This window comes from Leucopleurus acutus (assembly GCF_964270905.1).
Source record: "Leucopleurus acutus genome assembly, chromosome: 1".
Classification (NCBI taxonomy): Eukaryota; Metazoa; Chordata; class Mammalia; order Artiodactyla; family Delphinidae; genus Leucopleurus; species Leucopleurus acutus.
Genome location: NC_139142.1, coordinates 144088341 through 144111783, shown reverse-complemented (window position 1 = coordinate 144111783; position 23443 = coordinate 144088341). Strand labels below are relative to the sequence as shown.

Here is a 23443-nt window from a genome sequence, read left to right as displayed (position 1 = left end):
TTCTGTGAAATTAAGAGGGACTCAGCGTCTCACTGGATTTAGAGCTGAGGACAACCTTTCAGAGTGGACTCATCTGTTCATGGATGGGGATGGAAGGCTCGTCTCTCCCCTCTCCTTGAATTCTGTGTGAGTACTAGGAAGGGGAAGTATGTGAGCCACTTGAAGAAGGCGACAATGAAGTAAGAGCAGCAACTGGGACACGTTAACGGGGCTGCAGGATTTTCACGACGCAGCTGAGGGAGTCTGGAGTAGCAAAAGCCAAATACTGAGCACAAAGCCAGTCCTCCAGGCTGACGCCACCTTCCCTGTCCAGGGACTTCTCAGCAAACTTGATCATGAGCAGTGTTCGCTTGATGTCTAGCCAGTTTTGGAGCAGGGCATTCCTCTGCACTGGGCTGGGGGAGGCAGTGAAAGTCTGGAAGAGGCCTTCCCGGGGGCCCCAGAGCAGACACTGGAGGATGCCTTTGGCGCCTGAAATGAGGAGTCGCTCAGAAGGGTTGGGGTTCAGGAGGCAGCTGGCCAGCTGCTGCAGGCCCCGGGAATAGGGGGAGCGGAGTGGGATGCGAGGCAGGTCTGCTCGAGTGTATTCCTTCTCCTTCAGCTCTGGGTTCTCATCGAAGGGGTTGGGCAGGTGCAGCATCTCGTAGATGAGGATGCCTGTCTGGAACTCATCACACTTTTTATACTGGGTGGCTGTGATGATCTCTGGGGCGAGGCGGGACTGGTCCCGGAGGATCTCAGGGTCTACCAGATGGCTCTTCTGCTTGGCTTGAGAGAAATTGCTTACTATGAGCCTTGTGGGACAAGAAGAGGTGGGGCTGGGCTCCGCAGGCCCAAGGCCCTGGGCGGGTCCCCCGGGCTGGTAGTGGACAAGCAGCAGGTTCTCCAGACGCAGATCGCAGTGAGTGACGTGGTAGGGTTTGAGGTGCTCCAGGCCAGAGCACAGCTGTAAGAGCAGCAGACACACTTGCCTCTCATACACGTCAGGGCTTTTCCCATGCTGCGCTAGAGAGTCTCGCACGAAGTCGGCCACGGTGAGGCAGGGAACCTCTCTGGTGATGACCACGACGTGGCTTCTCTGCTTCCTGCTAACGACTGCCTGGCTTTCTTTGTGGGATGACTCTGCTTCAGAGCTGGGCTCTGGGCTTTTTCCATCAGTTCCTCCTTTCACCTCTTCCGTCGCTTCCATTTCATCCTCTTCCTCTTCCGGGGCATCAGGGTCCTCCCAGGGAAGCAGACGTTTAGGAACTTCAGCAAGGAAGTGACCACAGTCCTGCTGGATGTTAAAATGGACAGCCAGACTCTGCCGGACAGCCAAGCTGTGATAATACTGCTGCGATTCTTTAGCTTTGCTCTTACAGATCTGTAAGAAGAAAGCAAAGAACACAATTTAAAATGCACACTTTCATAATAAGGCTTATGATGTGTAAAGCAGTGTTACCTGGAAGGTGACTGGTGGGAGTCTGGAGTGGCAAAGGCAACAGTGTTGCAGTGAAGACACAGCGTTAGAGCTGAGTCTTCAGAAAGGGTCTTGGCAATCCTGTGCTGAGTGACAGCAACAGTGTCTACATGCTTAACTTCATGTGTATTATCTCTAGTCCTTACACTAACTCTTCAAAGTAGGCGGAGGACCTAAGAATTAAAGAAACAAACCAAAACCAAAACAAAGCAAAACAAAAAAACCCCAGGGTCACCAGTTTGCAAACCTAAGTCGGTCTAACACCAAAGCTTCCTCTTTCCACTGTACCTTGCCCCTCATCTAGAAAACTGAACAACAAAAAGTCATTTTCCACCCGCTTTCTGTGGAGGTTTACAGCCTAGACTTATACAGCAGCTCAATAAATGGCTCATGAAGTAGGCCAGAATACCTTATTATATCACCGGTCAGGAGAGCGACATACAATTGGCCAGGTAAACTGTGGGTTTTCCTACCTTTTTAACGAATGTCATGGTGATGGTCACAACTCAGGCACTCATGGTTCACTGGCAGGGTAGAGATGAAAGGGTGAGAGAATCGTTGGTCTCAACTAGTCAGAGCAAGACCAACATTTCAATGGCAGGAGTCTGAGTTTTACACTTTCTCTTAACAGGCCTTACTGAAGGCCTAATATTCAAGCAATAAGGCCTCTCAAAAAGACCTTAAGTGGTTACGGATCAAGGAAGAGTTGCTTGATCAAAAACAGTAGCCAAGAGTTCTACATACTAAAACAACTATTGTATTTCTGGTCTTAAAGGGTTAGAAAAGCAAAGAGTAAATAAAATCACCCCTAAATGGATTCTCCTCATGATATGATATGAGAAGTTGACAACGGAAGGCTGAGTCTCCAACAGCAGTTCATAGATCATAATAGTCTAGTCCAGACAGATCCTCCACGACCCTGGGAACCAGGTACACACTTGCCACTCTTCCTCCCCAGCAGGAGCACACTGCCGCATCTCACAAACACCAAAGCCTCCCAGCAACAGGTGCTCTGTAGTGTTTACATTTGCCCGTTTATTGCAGTAACACAGAAATGCAAATTTTAAAAAGCTTTTCTAGTCATTTCTATTTAAAAAGAAAAATGTACATCTTAGGAGGACGCTGATGGGTTCTCAGTTCGGAGAAGCAGCATGCTCTGATTTCCATTCAAATAGATATTAAAAAAAAAGGACCAAAGGCAAAGGAGTCTCAAGAGAGAGGAACATCCCTCTCTCATTTACTGTATTTATACATATTTATTACAGTTAGAGACTTGACATGAGTGATTCAGTGCCACACACACACATGCGCGCACACACACACAGAGGTCTGAAAACAAGTTTCTTCAAGTCTTCTACCACCTACCTCATAAGTTTGAGGGCACAGTAAGCATCTCTTCTTTAAGCAAACTTCTGGTCTTAAAACAGAGATATCCCCAGACTGAGTTCAAGTTCAAACATATATCTTTGGGAAAGTATTGTCTTTGGAAAGCTCTCAAAGTCTCAGCACATGCAGTATAATATATAATCCTATATGCTCGTTAGTCACAACATGAAATCTTTCTATACTATACTGTTGGCAATATTTCATATTTATAGGTCACTAGGTATTTAAAAATCCTATACTAGTCATCACTTAGCTGTATGGGAGTTAGATCCAGGACATGGTACCATTAACCCCATTTCCAGTTTTAATAATTTGCTCAATATCACACTGCCTACTGGAATGAAAGTTCAAAGGTCCCAACTCCTCAGCCTTTGAAAAGTCAATCAAATACCACTGAATTTGGCTGAATTAGACTGTGTAGTTAAACTCTCGCTGTCATCCTATAGAAAGGACACTCACCAAAGACTTGAGAGGCCTAGCATTTAGCCTCGCTACTAGCTGTGTAACCTTGGGCATTTCTCTTAATTTCTCTGGGTCCCAGTCTTTCTAATAAAGGAGACAATATAAAGAATACTGAAATCTACTTCACAGGGCAATTATGAGAATCAGATGAGATCAAGCATGTAGAGCATATCTGTAAACTACAAAGCTGTACAAATGTAACATTCATAATGACTAAAACAGTTAACAGGGCTTCCCTGGTGGTGCAGTGGTTGGGGGTCCGCCTGCCGATGCAGGGGACGTGGGTTCGTGCCCCGGTCCGGGAGGATCCCACATGCCGCGGAGTGGCTGGGCCCGTGAGCCATGGCCGCTGAGCCTGCGTGTCTGGAGCCTGTGCTCCGCAGCGGGAGAGGCCACAGCAGTGAGAGGCCCGCGTACCGCAAAAAAACAAAACAAAACAGTTAACAACTTGTAAATGCTAAAATGATGCATTATAGAATCCTCATATTTTTTCGAACAAAGAGAGCAAGATAGAAAAATGCATCTTTGTTTTGAGTCTGAGAGCCACTAGCCCCAGCAAGGAGGCTCTCTGACCATAGGTTTCACAGAGGGCAGCTAGAGGGACCGTTAAAGTTTCACACCTCCATGCCAGGTCAGCCCTGACAAGTCAAGATCAACAGCATGTTCTGATCTAAGACGGGCCAACCTAAGGCTAAGAGAGAGAGAACTGTTTGGCCCAACTGTAGTTTTCACTATGCCAAGTTGCACTGAAAAAAACTTGCCACCTTGTGGTTTGGCATTAGAAGCAGAGATGATACTCTGATTGTTATTTCTATTCTAATTTTATCTACACACACACACATACAAACACACACACACATACACACACACATTTATATAAGATATCCTAGAGCTTTGTCAGTAGACAAGAGCATGGATCCTACAACAAGAATTTATGTTTAGCTTCACAGATCAACTTGAGATAAAAGTTCAAAGTGATTTACAAAGAAGAAATGATAAATTGTTCAGTCATTTTGGATGCTCTGAAGGAAAGTGGTCTGCCTAAATAGTCAAGCTGAGGAGGCAGCACTTCCTTATCTCTTCATCTTATAATATGTAGACAGGCTGGAGAATAATGGGTCACTCTAGTTGTAAGGGCAAAGGAGAAAGGGAGAAGACTGGAGTGTGAAAGAGGAAAACAAAATACCAGGGCTTCTGATTGGCTCATAACCATGAGAACAGTTACAACCAAAACACAGACCTATGGAGATCTCCATGATAGGATTTCTCATATGATGAGCATCTCATAAATCTTTATTATGAAGCCTGCGATGATGTTAATTTAGGTAGGAGTATTATGTTATTCTACGTACCACACAGTAGCCATTTTTCTTCAGATGATAAATTTCTAGTCCAAAAGTCATTTCAGAAAACGAGCCACTCTTTTTAGAACAAATGGACAGGGTTCTTCCAGCTGGTTGTTATTTTTTTTCCTTCTTCCCTTACCCAGTATTTTCTCTAGCAGAGATCAAAGTAACTTCTTCTTGGCCTCCCATTTTTATTTACTTTTCTTGAAAGGAATTCATACTCCTTCCTTACAAAGCGTAGCTGGCTTGAACTGAAAGATCCACTCCTCAAGAAGAATGATTTCCATAGGACTCCTAGGCTTCACAAAATTTTGAAATAGGAACAAAAGTGGAGCTGGAATGGTCCCATATCTTCATGTAAGATTCCCTTTTGTAATGGGAGAAAAATCATCTCATATTTGTTTTGACTGTATATGGGAAAGCCTATTTAAAATGCTGCCAATTTTGACAGACTGTACTGTGTACATTTTCTGAATGGGAAGAAAAGCCCTAGGAGAGCCTGAGCCACTGTGACACTAGAGGGAGCCGCAACATCAAGATCCTGGAGTCGTTTGCACGGAGACTGCAGCAAGAGAACAAAACCAGGCTGGTGAAGGTTGAATCTTGTAAAATATGCCATAGGTCCTCTTTGTGGACAAGTTCTCGGTTCTACGAAGGTGGCAATGCCTAATTCATGAAAAGGGAACGCTTCGTGTGAGGAGCACAAGCACGAAGGGATGCGCATCCTGGGCACAGTGACTCTTGCCTCTCTGCCCACTCACAAGGCACACCTTCTGGAGCTACCTCTCCAGAGGAAGCCAGAAGAACATCAAAAGGGACAGTCAGCCAGCTGGTGGCTCCACGCCCACCAATGTGGACAATACGTTGTCACAAAAACAGAGGTTTGGGGGAAACTGAGTGCTTGTCTGAGTTAATAAAGATGAGTGAGAACAGAGAAGGGGAAGGAGAAATATTGATTCCTATCAATTGTGCATTCAAACAAGTATCTGACAGCTCCTTAAGCTTCCTATCTGTGGAACACAGCATCCTGAAGCAATCTGGCCAGAACCCCTAAATACTAGTGGGGTGGGGGACTCCTCAACCACTGTTAAATCATCTGTTGGAAAATGGGGGAAAAAATGCTTCCAGAATCAGAGCCAAATTAATCTCTCCTGAGACCTTCTTAGACCCAGGTCAAAATATACAACACTTAACACAAGCCTGATCTTAGTGGAGAAACAGAGCTGACGATGGATCCTCACACACAACCTGAGAAGTTTAATTTCAAACATTCATTTCAGTGCAGGAGCTCATTTTCTGTGTTGCTCATGGTAACTACTCTGCATATCTTTGAGGTAAATTTGCCATTATAAAGCATTTATGTTTGTTATAATAATCTCAACCTAGATAGCTAACTTTAAAAAAGTAGACTGTGGGGGGCTTTGACTGTAAAGCCTCATTAAAAGCAGCTGGGAAGGAGAAGACAGCGTTATGTGTCTAATGCTACTGACCCCTTCAGAATGCCTACGATGCCTGGGACCTGTAAAGAGGGTGTACATCTTGCTGCCCTTTCAGTATTGGGGAGTGGAATAGATATTCAGTTTAAGGCAACAAAGTAGGGAGGTGGGGGAAAAAGGTGGACATTTGGTAAAACAGGATGGCTATGGAATAAATCAGTTGTTGAATGGGGGGTGGTATTATCTGTTCTTACTTACGCTACCTTCCTCCCAAAGGCTTCCTGAAATGCTGGTGTTTGAGGGGTCTGCTCTCTATCCTCTTTTCTCATTGACATACTCCCTTCAGTAAGCTCATGGCTTCAGCCATCTTGATATACTGCTGGCTTTCACATCTACATTTGCAATCCAAACTTGTCTCTGAACTTCAGACTTATCTATACAACGGCCTACTTGATTTCTCTCCATGTATGTCCCATCCTATAGATGGATGCCTTAAACTCAACATAACCAAACCTGAACTTTTCCCCACCAAATTCCCTGTTATTCCAGTACGCCCTCTATTGGTGAATGGCTCTGTTATCTGTCCCAACAACTAGATGAGATATGAAGTTCACTCTGGATTTTTCCTCCATCTTCATTCCCTGCATCTAGTTAAGTACCAACTTCTACTGATTTTGTTCCCATATAACTTTCAAATTATCCTCTTTTCTCCATCTCTATGGCTACCACTATCATTTGCTGGTCTACTACAAAAGATTTCCAACTGGTCTCCCTGCCTCTCATGTGATTCCCCTCAAATACACCTTCTACGTGGTCACCAGAGCCAACTTTCAAAAAAAAAAAAAAAATTGGATAAACTTCCTCATGGTTCCTCATTATCTTCACAGGATAAGGTCCTGGCTTGGCCTCTGTTTCTAGTCTTATTTCTCACCCCTCTTCCACTTTTGCCACACTGAACTACATGCAGCCAGAGCCCTACTCCTACCCTCCAGGTGTTCTCTCTGACTTAGGCTCCTCTTCTCCCCTCATATGCCTGAGGGATTCCCACTTACTTTTTTCAAAGTCATCACATGCATCATGTGTGTCAAGGAGAGAAAGTGCTATATACCCTAAACCTCCTTTCTGTTTCACCTGCATCTCATGTACATGTCTCTGTTATTACAGCTATCACATTTTTCTTTTGTCTGTCTTGAGAGCAGATATTTGTATCTTTGGGTTCCAGCACAGAGCAAGGCACCTAGTGCATGCTCAGTATGTCTGCACAAATACTAAGAAAGGTGACATCTGATGTAGCCATAAGGCTTATTTACTCAGAACAGCTAGAATATATGCATAGCTTTTATTAAACACATGGAAGTTGGCAAGGTGATGGGGAGGGGGCAATGGCCGACAAATCTGGGTAATAAACACTCATGACCTGACTACACAAATGAGTAAAATCTGAACAATGAGGGCTGTCTGCTGAGTCCAGGCTGCCTTGGAGGCTCAGGGGTTTTGTATTGCACAAAACCACACAAAACGACACTGTTCATCATTCCATTCAATTTTCTCTTTTCCCCAAAGAAAGTCATAATTACAAAATACAGGACTCTTCAAAAATATTCTACATTAGCTTTTATTTTTCTATTATGGGCCCAGTCGGCCTAGTATGCCTTCAGCTGACTTCCACTTTATCAGCAGGGATTCTCATTTCCAGCTCGCACTATGCACTTTACAGTTTCTCAGTCAACTTTAAGTGAGATGGATATGGTAGGGAATGAATGGTAGAGGGATAAAAATGAGAAACACTGAAGATCACACACACACTATACCATCTGTGGTATTTTGTCACATTACCCAAAAACATAACTCCATACAGGAAAGAGTATAGAATGAAAACTGGCAAATTCTAAATTGATATCCATTATTTGGTACAACCTCACTCTAAGAATACAGGCTGATCACCGATTGACCTCAATTCCTTGATCTGCCCAGGAGGAGTACTGCTTTACTTGCTGCTACACAGCTAAGACCTATACACACTCAATGCTGTTACAAATATATTCAAAATGGATTAAGTGTTTAATATATAAATGCTGTCTGGGCCCCAAGTACTCAGAACTCCATGCTTTAGGAATCTGCTATGAGACCTGTCAGGTAGGCCAGGTTTTTTACAGCTTAAATTGCTGCAAAAATATTCACATGCCCAGAAAACATTTTGGAGTCTAGAAGAGAAATTCAAGAAGGCAACTGTATAAGATTTTACTATTTTATTTGTGATTTGTATGCATCAAATCTTTTTATGCTCCCACTCAGCATATGGATCAAAAGAAAATCACCTGTAATCACCTGTTCCTGAGCCAGTAATTTAGGCTGATAGAATGACACCCAGGATGATCACACTAGAGAAACTGAGGCACAGCACAGTTCAATAACCTGCTGAGGGCCCAGATTAGGAATTCACTTAATTTGAATCCCAATTTATAATTCCTATCTATGTCCTCTCACCTCATTAATTAAATCTATGGCTCTCTTTTCCTACTAGACAATTCATTTTGATTCTAGGTTTACATGAGTACTCCAAACTTCTCCTTTCTAAATCAATTTCCAGTTGAGACTTTAAGGCACTTCTGTATGCATTCAGCTCTGAAATAAAGTGAACACTGACCTAGGATGGCTATGAGTCTGTAGAGCTGGCTGCTGATTAATCACTTTCTGTGAAGTTCTAACGCTGGGCATATTTGTGTTGAATTATGATAATGAAAGTGGTTTCCTCTATAGCTTTTTCCTTGTCACTAAGCCAGTAATTAATTGCCTGATCCTATAGTCTGAACTAGTTGTAAATTCCTACCAACCATAGTTATTCCTATTAATGCTTTTTCATTTAGTGTCTTGCTTTCTCAGCATCCACCTAAATGAGATCATCGGAGACTCCAGAGTCAAAATGCAATAAAAGATGCTGGTCTCCACAGTTCACCTCTACTTTATTACAAGCTTTTAACAAGATTCTTGGCATAGCTGGAAGAAAAGAAGCTGCTCCAGTGCTGTAATAGGAAAGTGTACCTCTTCACTGAGCTTGGTGTGCTCTATCCCTGAGAACAAAGACCAGGACTACTTTAAAAAGAGAAGATACCTAGTATCACAGAGCTGGAACTACTGGAAAAATAAGTCAGAAATTTATTCTTTTTGCTTATAAAAGATTTTCATCACCTTCCTCGAGGTAATTTCATCAATTTCTCATGTGGTCTCACATAGCAGTGTTTGTTATAAAATGATCTCATGACAACAGTGAAAAAAGAACATCCCACTGACACTGAGTCATAATTTTACCAACTGTCCACCCTGCTTCTAGGCAAAAGGCTGTCATTTGTCCATTCAGGGATAACACTGAGACACAGCAGGGTCAATCTATTGACTCAGGTATGATATAACAAGACAAGTTCCACGTAGGAATAAGGAGGCAGCCTGCCATAAAGCTAATGACGATATGCAAAAATAATTGTTCCTCTCTGCTCTCAGTTTCTTCCTGTGTAGAATGACGAAGGCCCGCCCTTCTAAAGTTGACGAGTGTATTTTGAAGACTACATGTTTGGTCAGTGGCTACCCAGATTCTTTGAAAGGTGGCAAAAGCAAGGTGGATTTTATTTAGAGCAGGGAAGTTAAGGGCTGGAGGCCAGCCAGCGTGTAGCCACAGAGACAGACGGTCCAATCTACCGCGTGGTGGCTCACCAAATGGTGACGAGGGGATAAAAGGAGACACGAATAACACAGAAACAGGAGTTGAACGTTAAATATTGTCTGGGAATCAATTTGGCCTTTCCTTCACCAAAACACTTAAAAATACACTGTGCTCACTGCCTCCTCCTCAGCCTCCCCGTTCCATATTCCCACTAACTCACTGCATTGGATATCCACTTCCACTAGTACCAAGATAGTATTTTTTTTTGAGGTTTACCAGAGATTCAACTCCTGCCTTCTCCTCATTCTGCTCAAGCCTTCTGCAATCTTGGACTCTGATCTGTGGGCCCTTGTTCTTTGCTACATCCTCTCCGAATTTTCCTGCTTTAGGTCACTTAGCTGTGTGGGCCTTTTCCCAATTTGCAGACTCTACCACTACAATCTCATACATTCCCACAGTTTGAACTAAATCAAGTTTATGAGAGGACTAGGTAAACTTGACCTCCCTTCTGAATACCGAACTCACATTTTTGTCTGGTTACAGGCTTTCTCTTTACTTGGCTATCTCATGGGCATGCTCCACAGAGAGCTCATCTTTCTGGTTTTTCTGATTCATATTTCAGTTAATGGCATCACCATCCTCCTGGGGTTGCTCCTCCGTGAAATCTTAGCACAGTGCCCTCATCCTACATCCAGCCACGCACCAGACATGGTCGACGGCCTGCCTCAGCTCTTTCACTGCCTGTCTCTTCTTTTCCATGGTCCTATTTCAGGATCTCTTTATTATTTACCTGGATAATTGCAATAGTATAATGACTGGCTTCCCTGCTTCCGATTCTTCTGGACTCTTCCACTGCAGTTTACTTCCAAAATCATTAATCTTATGTCATCTTTCTGTTTAAGAATCCTTAATGGTTTCCCACAAAACACAAAATAAAGCCTAACCTCTTAAGCTCATCAATCAAAGCCTCTAAATTTGGTCCCAAATCTTTCCATGGTTCAATTTTCCACTGTTCTCTCCATGCACTGTATTCACCCCTAAGAATCGTGTGAAAGGGATACTAGAGGCCCTTTTTTATTGGCCCTGAGGTAAGTGTTAACAATGACTTCTTTCATTCATTAATCTTTATTTATCTTTACATCTCCACACCACTGTGAACCTTTATTATCCGTCTTGTTTAAAAGTTATTTATGCCTTTGTCTTTCCCACTGGAATATATGCTCTTTGAGGGCAAGGTTTTTGTCTTATTCATATGTATTTCTGTATTCTGTTAAATGTGATATAACAGACATATCACAATGTTTTATACAGTAAATGTTTGCTGAAAGGTCAAGAAATATTTATTGAATGCCCATTATGTACACGTGGTGCGGTGGATAAGATGCTGCACTCCCAATGCAGGGGGCCCGGGTTCTAACCCTGGTTAGGGAGCTAGATCCCACATGCATGCCACAACTAAGAGTTTGCATGCCACAATTAAGGAGCCTGCTAGCCGCAACTAAGGAGCCCACCTGCCACAACTAAGACCTGGTGTAAATAAATAAATAAATAAATAAATAAATAAATAAGAAGATCAGAGAAGAAAATTCACAGAGCTGGATTCTTTAAGAAAATAGAGGTGTTTTCTAGGTACATGAGAAGAAGAGTGGTAAAATAAATAGCTACCATTTACTGAATGCTTACTTTGTGTCAAATGATGCTCTGAGCACTATATACATCTCTATGTACATACTGACTCTTGTGATTTTTCACAATGGCTTTAAGAAGAGTGAAGTTTTTTCTCCATTTTACAGATAAAGACACTAGGCTTAGAAAAGGCAAGTAACTGGGCCAAGGTAACACAGCTAATAAGCCGCTAAAGCACAAATTTGAAGCTCAGTATCAAATGATCCCAAATCTCCAATTCCTTAGCTTTTTCAATGAAAAGACATTATGACATCATTTTTAAACAAAATAAAAACTGCCTATAATCCTCACCACTCTAAATTTAGAAATTATTTGCATATTATGGTCATAGTATTTGGTATTCTGCTGTATTAATGTGACATTTTACAAAAAATGTTTTCCATGATTTTATAGTGTCTTCATGATGACCATTTTTAATGGCTGCAAACATTCCATTGGGATGATATACCATAATTTATTACATTGTTTCCTTAATATCAGGCACTTTGTTTCCAATTTTTGGCAGTGCTAAAATTCTGAGGGATTGGAACATTAGTAGCTTTCTCTCATAATTTTAAGGAAAGATGTTTATGACTTTGAAGGAATGAGAAAGAAAATATCTAAGTGCAGAGCCTATTAAAAATATGCTCAGGCTAGTGCCTAATATTAATGAAGAATAATAGAGAGTGACAAAAGAATGTTGAGAAGTAATTTTCCATTATTGTTAACAACAATAATGCAGTTTTATTATATTTTATATATACTTCATAGTTTACAAAAGCAGTTTCACTACATAAACACATACACATATAACAATCTTACAAGGTAGGAAGGGCAGTGAAAATCAAGGGAGATTACATGACTTGTTTGGGAATACACAATGATAGATTCAGAATTTGGACTCATGTCAGCTGACTACTTTTAGTTGAAGACCGATACAATTCAGATATCACACTGAATGAAAAACAGAATAAAGCTATGAACTGAACTGTGTCTTCCCAAGATTCATATGTTAAAGCCCCAACCCCCAATGTGACATATTCTCTCCCCAACCCTCCCAAGCCCTGACATAAGGACACAGAAAGAAGGTGGCTGTCTATAAGCCAGGAATAGAATCCTCCTTTCCAGTCTCCAGAACTGGGAGGAAATAAATTTCTGTTGTTCCTAAAGCCATCCAGTCTATGGTATTTTGTTATGGCAGCCCAAGCAGACTAAGACCTTGTTACTGAGAACTGGGGCACTGCTGTAACCAATACCCAAAAATGTAGAAGTGGGTTTGGAATTGGGTAGCAGCTGAAAGAGTTTTAAGATTCATAATAGAAAAAGCCTAGATACTTATGAACAGACTGTTGCTAGAAATATGGACATTAAGGGTGATTCTGGTGAGGTCTCGGAAACGAGGAACATATTATTAGAAAATAGAAAAAAAGGTGACATTTCTAATAAAATGGCAAAGAACCTGGCTAAACTGTATTCCAGTATTTTGCGAAAGGTAGAACTAGTGAGCAATGAAATTGGATATTTAGCTGAGAGACTTCTAAATAAAGGGTTAAAGGAACGACTTGTTTCCTCTTGGCTGCTTATAGTGAAGTGCAAAGGGAGAAAGAACTGAAGAAGGAATTGTTAAGCAAAAACGAACCAGGGCTTGAAGATTTAGAAAACTCTCAACCTACTCACAGATTGGGAAGGCCGGGAGGAACCTGCTCAGTGCCTCAGGGGTAGGCTGCCCTGGCAGAGAGTCATGTGGGCGGGGCCCCTACAAAGAGCCAAAGGATCAGGGTGCCCAGCAGAGCCACAGCGGTGATGCTATTATCTCAGTGGGCCTGGAGGGCAGAGTACTGAGTCAAAGAGGATTATTCTTGAGCCTTAATATCTAACAGAATTTGCCTTGCAAGGTTTTGGACTTGCTTGGGACCCATCATCCTTTCCTTCCTTCTGATTTCTCCCTTTTAGAATGGGATTGTGTGTCCTATCCTTGTCCGCCACTGTATTTTGGAAGCACATAACTTGACTAGTTTCACAGGTTTACAGTTGGAAAGGAAATTTGTCTCAGGATTTAACAGACCTTGAATTTCACACATATCTCATTTAGATAATATTTAGATGAGACTTCGGACTTTAGACTTCAGAGTTGATGCTAGAATGAGTTAAGACCTTTGGGGCTGTTGGGATGGACTGAACATATTTTGCATGTGTTAAGAACATGAATTTGGGGGGACCAGGAGCAGAATGCTATGGACTGAATTGTGAACCCCCCAATTCATATGTTGACGTGTTAACCCCCAATGTTACTATATTTAGAGATAGGGCCTACAAAGAGGTAATTAGGGTTAAATGAGATCACAAGGGTGGGGCCTTGATATGGATTAGTGTCCTTATAAGAAGAGACACTAGACAGCCCCCACCCCTTCAGCCATGTGGGGGCTTAGGAAGAAGGCAGCCACCTGCAAGGCAGAAAGAGAGCCCTGACTAGAAACTAAATCAGCTGGAAACTTGATCTTGGACTTTCCAGCATTCGGAACTGTGAGAAAATAAATTTATGTTGTTTAAGCCATCCAGTCTTAGTATTTTGTTATGGCTAAGACAACACCCAAAGTTAAGATCTTAGTACTCTATCACTGCAGTGGACTTGTTATTTAAGGGGTAGTATCCTTTGGTTTTCAAATTGTTAAATTCTAGCACCAACTTCCTTTTGTAACATTTGAAAAGACCTTTCAGTCTCTTCAACAGACATAGAGAAGAGACTTGTGGTTGTGGAGTTGGCAGGGGGTGTGGGGTGTGGGACGTGGGTAGGGGGAGGGAGGGAGGGGCTGGGAGTTTGGGGTTACTAGATGCAAACTATTACATATAGAATGGATGGACAACAAGGTCCTACTGTATAGCACAGGGAACTATATTCAATGTTCTAGGATAAATCATAATGGAAAAGAATATAAAAAAAGAATGTATATATATGTACAACTGAGTCACCTTGTTGTACAGCAGAAATTAACACAACGTTGTAGATCAACTATACTTCAATTAAAACAAAAAGAGAGAGAGAAAGACAGTCATACCTGTTAAGCTACTCTAAATTCCATTAGTATGGAAAGGGATATTTTAAGAAGACAAACAGTAAAAAGTTGTTTGTGTGAGCCAACTGCTGGTCTTTTTTGCTTATCTCTGCAAAGGCAGGGTTCACAGTGTGCTAGGAGTTTATTCCTTTAAGGTTGTACTATCAACTGGATCCTTCTACAAACGCCTAGAGGGTCTTCAAGGAGACATTTATAGTCACCATTTAGTGCAAAACATCCTTTCCCAAACCTGCCAAGAACCCTCAGTATATAACCACTTGCCACCTGTTCTTTGGAGATTGCTTTTGCATCATTACAAGCAAAGAAATCAACACCAAACCATTGATTTGGGAAAGAGACAGGATTGCACAGCAATAATACATAAAGTTAGTCAAGCCCTACTTCTTAGTTGTTTTTAACAACAGATTGTTCAGTGTCCCTTTCTGAAATAGGTACTCATCTTGCTTGCACTAGTGATCTTGTAGCAATACAGGCCCAAGATAGATGAGGCCCCATAACTCCAACCGGTATAACAGCTCTTGAATGCTACACAGTATCTCAAAATTCCTTTTTAGACTCAACAGTAACGTGTTAACTCGAATCTAGATCCTCTCTCTGCAGTTTACCCCTCAGTTTAATTTAAAAAGTGTGCGCTGGGGCACAGGGTCACTCTGCGAGTGTCACCAGAGGGTGAAGTGGCTTAGGTGCTGCAAATGCAGGGAGCAGCCAGCTGAAGGTCTGGTGCAAAAATATATTCTGTCTTGATAGACAGGCAAGACCAATCGTTTACCTTATCCATTAATTTACTAAGACACCATCTGGTCTTTCTAAGTCAAATTAACACGTACAAGTCCTTTAGATATGTTAATTAGTTTTGAACCAGTGAACAGAATCAGTAAAAAGGGACTATGGGAAGGGAGAACACTACCTTAAGTTTACACAGAGCTTTATGTTTTTAGAAACTCTTTCACATGCATTATCTTTTTTTTTTTTTTTTTTTTTTTTTTGCGGTACGTGGGCCTCTCACTGTTGTGGCCTCTCCCGTTGCGGAGCACAGGCTCCGGACGCGCAGGCTCAGCGGCCATGGCTCACGGGCCTAGCTGCTCCGTGGCATGTGGGATCTTCCTGGACCGGGGCACGAACCCGCGTCCCCTGCATCAGCAGGCGGACTCTCAACCACTGCGCCACCAGGGAAGCCCCACATGCATTCTCTTACTTGATCCTAACCTCAATCCCACAAAGTAGATGGATCATTGTTGTAAACATCTGAAAGAGGAGGAAACTGAGGCTCAAAAGATTGTTGTTCTCCTAAAATAATCTAGGGAAGAAGCTAAGGGATAGTGAAATAAGTGAATACCTATCAGGGGCATTTTGTTCTCTTTTAGCCAAACGGCCCCATAAGATGAGTATCATTATTATTCCTTTCTAAAGCTGAGGAAACTGAGACTTAGAATAGCAACTTATAACAGGGCTACTAAGTGGCAGTGTCAGGATTTGAACCCAGATCTTTTGGACTTCAAAGTCCATGCTTTATTTATTACATTGATGAAGCCTATGGCTTACTGTTACAGTGAATGTAATTGCTCAAGAGTTCTTGATTTTAAGCGTTTTAGCGTTCTTAAAGAAGTGTGTTGTCTGGTATGCGTGATATACATTTAAGAAGTTAATATGTGACATAACAGACAAAGTGTAGGCTATGGAGTCAGAGAGATCTGTGTTTAAATCCTAGCTCTACTAATTGCTAGCTGTGTGACCCTAAGCTTTATTCTCCTCATCTGTCAAACGGATAAAAAGATCTTAACCCCATGAAGTCGATGTGAAGATTAAATTATATAACACTAAAAAGTTCCTGGTACATCAACAAATATTGGTTACCTTCCTCTATAAAAATGTTTCTCCAGGGCTTCCCTGGTGGCGCAGTGGTTGAGAGCCCGCCTGCCGATGCAGGGGACATGGGTTTGTGCCCTGTTCCGGGAAGATCCCACGTGCCGCGGAGCGGCTGGGCCCGTGAGCCATGGCCGCTGAGCCTGTGCGTCCAGAGCCTGTGCTCCGCAATGGGAGAGGCCACAGCAGTGAGGCCTGAGTACCGCAAAAAAAAAAAAAAAGCTTCTCCAGGAAGCAGAGGAGTTAGAAATTAGGGATAGACAAGAGTCTCTTATTTGCTAGAGGATAAAGACAGAAGTATAGAATGGAAGGCACATAACAGACCTCATTTGTACAGGAAATCTTTGCAAACAATCACAGCTCAAGTATTACCTACTTCAAGAAGAATTCTCTGGCATCGAGAGTCTGGGTTAAGGTCCTTCTAAGCTCCCACAGAATTCTGTTTACTTCTATCTTAGCATTCAGTATACTGTGTTATGTCTGTCTCTTTACGTATCTGTTTTCTCCCCTAGATAATAAGTTAACCTCTCTTTTATCACAATATCTGGTGTAAGGTAGATGCTCAGTAAGTTTTTGCTGATTGGAGGAATGAAGAAAAATAAAATAAAACCAGACCCATCTCAATAACAGTGTGTCAGAGAAGATTAAAATCAGATTTGTAAAATTTTCTTACCTTGACTGCATAGTTATTAAGTGGATCTTTTGCATATGAAGCTGTGTAGTAAACTGCATCGCCTGCCTCACAACATGGCTTGTCACTGGTTAGCCTGAAGTCTGACCAGCTGTCCACCCCAAAGCGGAGCTGGTCTTTCTGTCCAGCCATGAAGAGGTCTTCACATTTAATAGCCAGTTTCTTCAAGGCATCTGTATGAAGGCTTCGGATTTTACCCACCACTTCTTCACGATTCTCAAGTCCTCGATAAAGTGCTTGTCTCTGTGGCTTCTGGATACTCCGGCCCTGTCTACAAGAGGGACCACGCCGGCTGGACAGGGACTCTGTGCTATTGGAAAATCTATCCTTAATACTGAGAGTGGTTAAGCTGGAGATGCTGTTTGCTGCTGAGGGCACAGGTCTCTCCTTGTGCAAAGGTCTCTCCAAGGAGCCATAAGACTCAATGTCCAGTCCCTTGAGTTCATAACTGATTGAAGAGCCAGCACTGCTGGCATCCCAGTTGGGGTCGATATCGTAGGTGGGATTAGCCATGACACAAAGAGTAGTTTCCAGGGATTTTTGGAGGTCTTTGGAGATTGGCTCTGTATTGGCTCTTATGATCATTTTCTTTGGCAGTGGGGGTGGTGTAGGTTGGGAAGCATTAGGTGCTTCTTGGTCTGTTTTCCCACCAAAGGCAATGGCATCATCCAAAGCTCCCTTAGGCTGCCGTGGATGCTTGGGAGGTATCATGGCTGCTCTAGATTGCCCTGTATTGTTTTAAAATAAAGAAAGAAAGGGAAAAGAAAGAATAAGTAAAGTTTTCATTCTTGTTACATAATTGAAACTTAAGCAGAAATAAGGGAGGTGGCCACGAGAATATAAGAAGTCAATGCTTTAATCCAAAAATGGTAAAAGAAAACAAAGAACAAATAGCTTAATTTAAAGGTAAGAGTTCAAGACTTGATGGAAGCAACAAATGTGAACAATGTCTCTGTACTTCTTTGCCATAGGAACAGGGCAATGGGCTTTGTTTTCAAGAAGGAATTCATATTCTCCATTCCTGGCCCCAAGAGTGCTGTATTCACCACTCCAGAGTACTAACGAGTGACAGACACTCAAATAACTGTACTGTGACAGAACAGAGATGATAGTATTTGTGCATAAAAAAAAATTACTTGGGAGCATTATTAAAAACAATTGGGATTAGCAAATGAGACTGCTAGACTGGTGCTCAGAAGATACTATTCTATTCTTTTAACTTTGTTCCAAAGTTACATTGTATTGTATAGAGCACTTGTCATTCTCCATCCAATACATATGAATACAATTTCATAAACCATATTATTTCACTTCACTACAGAGATGGATTCCAGCACCACTTAAACTGGTCTATGTATAAGATCCCTGAAATTGTGGTAAGGGGAACCATGCATATGAGCAGTCAACTGCTGTTTCAAACATCTTTCACAAACTCTTACATGATTCTGTTTTACTTTGGGGGACATATAAACTGTGATTTGAGGGATGCTACTTTTGAAATTCTCTTACAACAAGCCCTAGTTACAGGACCAGTCATCTTTGTTTCCTTTCTAGAATTTATGCTTAGAAGAAGATAAAACGCATAAGTATGTGATCAATGACACCTTCAGGACTTATTGTGTAATGGGGAAGGAGCATTATTTTTTTAAAGACAGAGAAATATACCATGAAAGTTTAATAAAAGCTATTAAAACCAGTAATGTTACTAAAATGAAATCTCCACTCAATATTTCAGAGTTAGAGCATAATGCTCTGTTATGGGTGGAATTATGTGCTCTCTCCCAAAATATACTGAAGTCCTAACCTCTGGTACCTGTGAATGTGATCTTATTCGGAAATAGAATCTTTGTAGAGGTAATCAAGTTAAGATGAGGTCATTAGGGTGGGCCTCAATCCAATATGGCTGGTGTCCTTATAAGAAGGGGAAAATGTGATATAAAGACAGACACACAGGGAGAACACCATGTGATGACAGAGGCAGAGACTGGAGTAATGCAGTTGCAAGCCAGGGATGCTAAGGATTGATGGCCACCACCAGATGCTAGGAAGAAATAAGGAAGGATTCTACCTAGAATCTCAGAGGGAACGTGACCTTGCTAACACCTTAATTCGCCTCCAAGCTGCCAGAACTACAGGAGAATAAATTTCCCTTGTTTTAAGCCACCCACTTTGTGGTACTTTGTTATAGAAGCCATAGGAAACTATGCTACTACTGATGATTAGACAGAACAGAAGGCATCAGATGGTCTTGAGGATGATAATGAATAAAGATCGTGGCTTGTTTTATTAAAAATCATGTCCTTGTAGCAATGCCAAGGGGAAGCACCATACAAACTGTTGATTGTAACAACAGTATACTCCATTTCCCACATATGCAACTCTCTTCAAGAACACCCAAGAGTTTACACAAACTATGACAATATATAAGCAAACCTAAGGATGCCCTTTCTCCATCAATGGCATGTAGCAATACTCTTTTTTTTTTGGCAGTACGTGGGCCTCTCACTGTTGTGGCCTCTCCCGTTGCAGAGCACAGGCTCCAGACGTGCAGGCTCAGCGGCCATGGCTCACGGGCCCAGCCGCTCCACGGCATGTGGGATCTTCCCGGACCGGGGCACAAACCCGTGTCCCCTGCATCAGCAGGCGGACGCTCAACCACTGCGCCACCAGGGAAGCCCAGCAGTATTCTTTTACAAGGAACAGAGCTACATTACATATAAATAAGAAATATGAATATATAGACAGCATGAGAATGAGACAGAGAAAGAGTATGAGAATGCTAAACTCTAAGAGGGCCAGGACTTTTGTTTTACTAATTGCTGTACCCTCTATGTCAAAAATCAGGGCCTGTATTTAATTGATGCTCAATAAATATTTCTTGAATGACTAAAGGAATAAATATTTAGGGCTAAAAGAGGCAAAACTGTATAGGTACCTGTAACAAGTAAAGATACTGAATTAATAATTTACAAAATCCCCACAAAGAAAAGTCCAGGACCATATGGCTTCATTGATGAATTCTACCAAACATTTAAAGAAGTATTAAAACCAATCATTCACCAACTCTTCCAAAAAATATAAAGGGAGGGAACACTTACCAACTTGAAACCTATGAAAGGCCAATATTACCTATATATCAAAACAAGAGAAAGACATTACAAGAAAACTATAGACTAATATCCCTTATTACTAGACACAAAAATCCTCACAAAATACTAGCAAACTGAATCCAGCAACATATGAAAAGGATTATACATCACAACAAATTTGGATTTATCCCAGGAATGCAAGGTTGGTTTAACATCTGAAAATCAATCAATGTAATACACCATGTAAACAAAATAAAGAGTGAAAAAACCTCACATGGTCAGCTCAACAGACGCGGAAAAAGCATTTCAGCAAATCCAATACTTTTCATAATAAAAACACCGAACAAACTGGGAAAAGAAGGGATCATCCTCATCCTGATAAAGGCCACCTATGAAAAACCAAGAGCTAAATTATACTTAATGGCAAAAGACTCGATTTTTCCCCACGAAGATCAGGAACAAGACAATGATTTCCATTCTTGTCACTTCTAGTCTACATTGTACTGGAGGACCTAGCCAGGGAAATCATGAAAGGAAAAGAAATAAGAACATGCAGATTGGAAAAGAGGTAAAATTATCTCTATTCACAGGTGACATAATCTTGTATATAGGAAAGGCTAAGGAATCCACAAAAAAACTATTAGAACTAATATACCAGTTCAGCAAGATTGCAGGATATAAGATCAATATAAAAAATCAACTGTAACCTAAACAGACATTTCTCCAAAGACGATGTACAGATGGCCAGCAAACACATGAAAAGATGCTCAATATCACTAACCATTAGAGAAAAGCAAATCAAAACCACAATGAGGTATCACCTCATGCCGGTCAGAATGGCCATCATCAAAAAATCTAGAAACAATAAATGGAGAGGGTGTAGAGAAAAGGGAACCCTCCTGAACTGTTGGTGGGAATGTAAATTGATACAGCTACTATGGAGATTCCTTAAAAAACTAAAAACAGAATTACCATATGGCCCAGCAATCCCACTACTGGGCATCTACCCTGAGAAAACCATAACTCAAAAAGAGACATGTACCACAATGTTCATTGCAGCACTATTTACAATAGCCAGGACATAGAAGCAACCTAAATGTCCATCGACAGATGAATGGATAAAGAAGATGTGGTACATATATAGAATGGAGTATTACTCAGCCATAAAAAGGAGTGAAACTGAGTTATTTGTAGTGAGGTGGATGGACCTAGAGTCTATCATACAGAGTGAAGTAAGTCAGAAAGAGAAAAACAAATACCGTATGCTAACGCATATGTATGGAATACAAAAAACCCCTACTGATGAACCTAGTGGCAGGGCAGGAATAAAGACAGAGACATAGAGAACGGACTTGAGGACACAGGTGGGGAAGGGGAACCTGGGACAAAGTGAGACAGTAACACTGACATGTATACACTACCAAATGTAAAATGGATGTCTAGTGGGAAGCTTCTGCATAGCATAGCGAGATCAACTCAATGCTTTGTGATGACCTAGAGGGGTGGGATAGGGAGGGTGGGAGGGAGGCTCAAGAGGGAGGGGATATAGGGAGATATGTATACATATAGCGGATTCACTTTGTTGTACAGTGGAAACTAACACAACATTGTAAAGCAATTATACTCCAATAAAGATGTGAAAAAAATCAATTGTATTTCTACACACTGGCAATGAATAATCCAAAAGTTAAATTAAGAAAACAATTCCATTTACAATATCATCAAAAAGAATAAAGTATTTAGGAAAAAAATTAGGAAATTAAGTGTAAGACTTGTACATGGAAAACTACCAAACACTGATGAAGGACATTAAAGATCTAAATAAATGAAAAGACATCTTACGTTCATGGATTAGACTTAATATATTCAGATGGAAATATTCCTCAAATTGATCTAAAAATTTAATGTAATCCCCATCAAAATCCCAGCTGGCCTTCTTGCAGAAATTGACAGGATGATCCTAAAATTTATATGGAAACACAAAGGATCAAGAGTAGGCCTCCCTGCCCAAATCTTGAAAAAGAGAACAGTCGAAGAACCTACATTTCCCGACTTCAAAACTTACTTCACAACTACGGTAATCAAGACTGTGGGGTACTGGCATAAGAATAGAAATACAGATGAATGGAATAGAATTGAGAGTCCAGAAATAAACTCATATTTATGGTCAACTGATTTTCAACAAGGATGCCAAGACAATTCAATGGAGAAAGAGAAGTCTTTTCAACAAATGGTGCTGGGACAACCTGGTATCCACATGCAAAAGAATGAAGTTGAACCCCTGCGTCATAGTATACACAAAAATTAACTCAAAATGTATGAAAGATCTAAACGTTAAGAGCTAAATCTATAAAACTCCTGGAAGAAAACATAGGAATAAATTTTTTCGACCTTGGGTCAGTCAATGATTACTTAAATATAACACCTAAAGCAACAAAAGAAAAGCAACAAGAGAAAAAAATGAATAAATTGGAATTCATAAAAATGAAAAACTTTCGTGCTTCAAAGGTTAACTTCAAGAAAGTGAAAAGACGGCCCTTAGAATGGGAGAGAATATGTGTAAATTATATATCTGATAAGAGACTTGTATCTAGAATTTATAAATAACTCTTACAATGAAAATATAGATAACCCATTAAAAGTGGGTAAAGGATTTGCATAGACATTTCTCCAAAGAAGATATACAAATGGCCAATAAGCACATGTAAAGGTGCTCAGCATTTCTCACTAGGTAAATGCAAACTAAAACCACGAGACATCACTTCACATCCACAAAGCTGGCTTCAATTAAATAGATGAGCAAGTATTAGTAAAGATATGGAGAAATTCAAACCCTCATACATTGCTAGTGGGAATCTAAAACGGTGCCACCACCTTGGAAAACAGTTTGGTAGTTACTCAAAAAATAAAACACAGAGTTACCACATGACCCAGCATTTCTAATCCTAGGGATATATCTGAGAGAAATGAAAACATATGTTCACACAAAAACTTGTACTCAAATGTTCACAGCAACACTTGAGTCGAAGTACAAGATAAGAGCCCCAAAGTGGAAACAACTCAAACGTCCATCAACTGATGATGAATGGATAAACAAAACGTAGCATAGCCACACAACAGAATATTATTCAGCCATAAAAAGAAATGAAGTACTGATATGTGCTACAACCTGTATGAACCTTGGAAACATTACGCTAAGTGAGAGAAGCCGGTAATAAAAAACCACATATCATATGATTCCACTTATATGAAATGTCTAGAAATACACAAATTCATAGAGACAGACAGTAGATTAGTGGTTGCCATGGCTCGGG

General features: G+C 41.1%; 1 protein-coding gene across 2 annotated transcripts in view; it reads right to left on the bottom strand.

The window, feature by feature from the left end:
• Nucleotides 1–202: 202 nt before the first annotated feature.
• PEAK1 (pseudopodium enriched atypical kinase 1) overlaps nucleotides 203–23443 on the bottom strand; it is a gene marked incomplete at its 3' end in the record, with an annotated part of 291481 nt that continues 268240 nt past the window's right edge. For both annotated transcript variants that reach the window (XM_082835965.1, XM_082835966.1), the window contains 2 exons: nucleotides 17023–17768; nucleotides 203–1363 (listed from right to left, as the gene is read on the bottom strand). In XM_082835965.1, coding sequence (XP_082692091.1) covers nucleotides 203–1363; nucleotides 17023–17768 — 1907 coding nt within the window. The remainder of the gene's footprint in view (nucleotides 1364–17022; nucleotides 17769–23443) is intronic.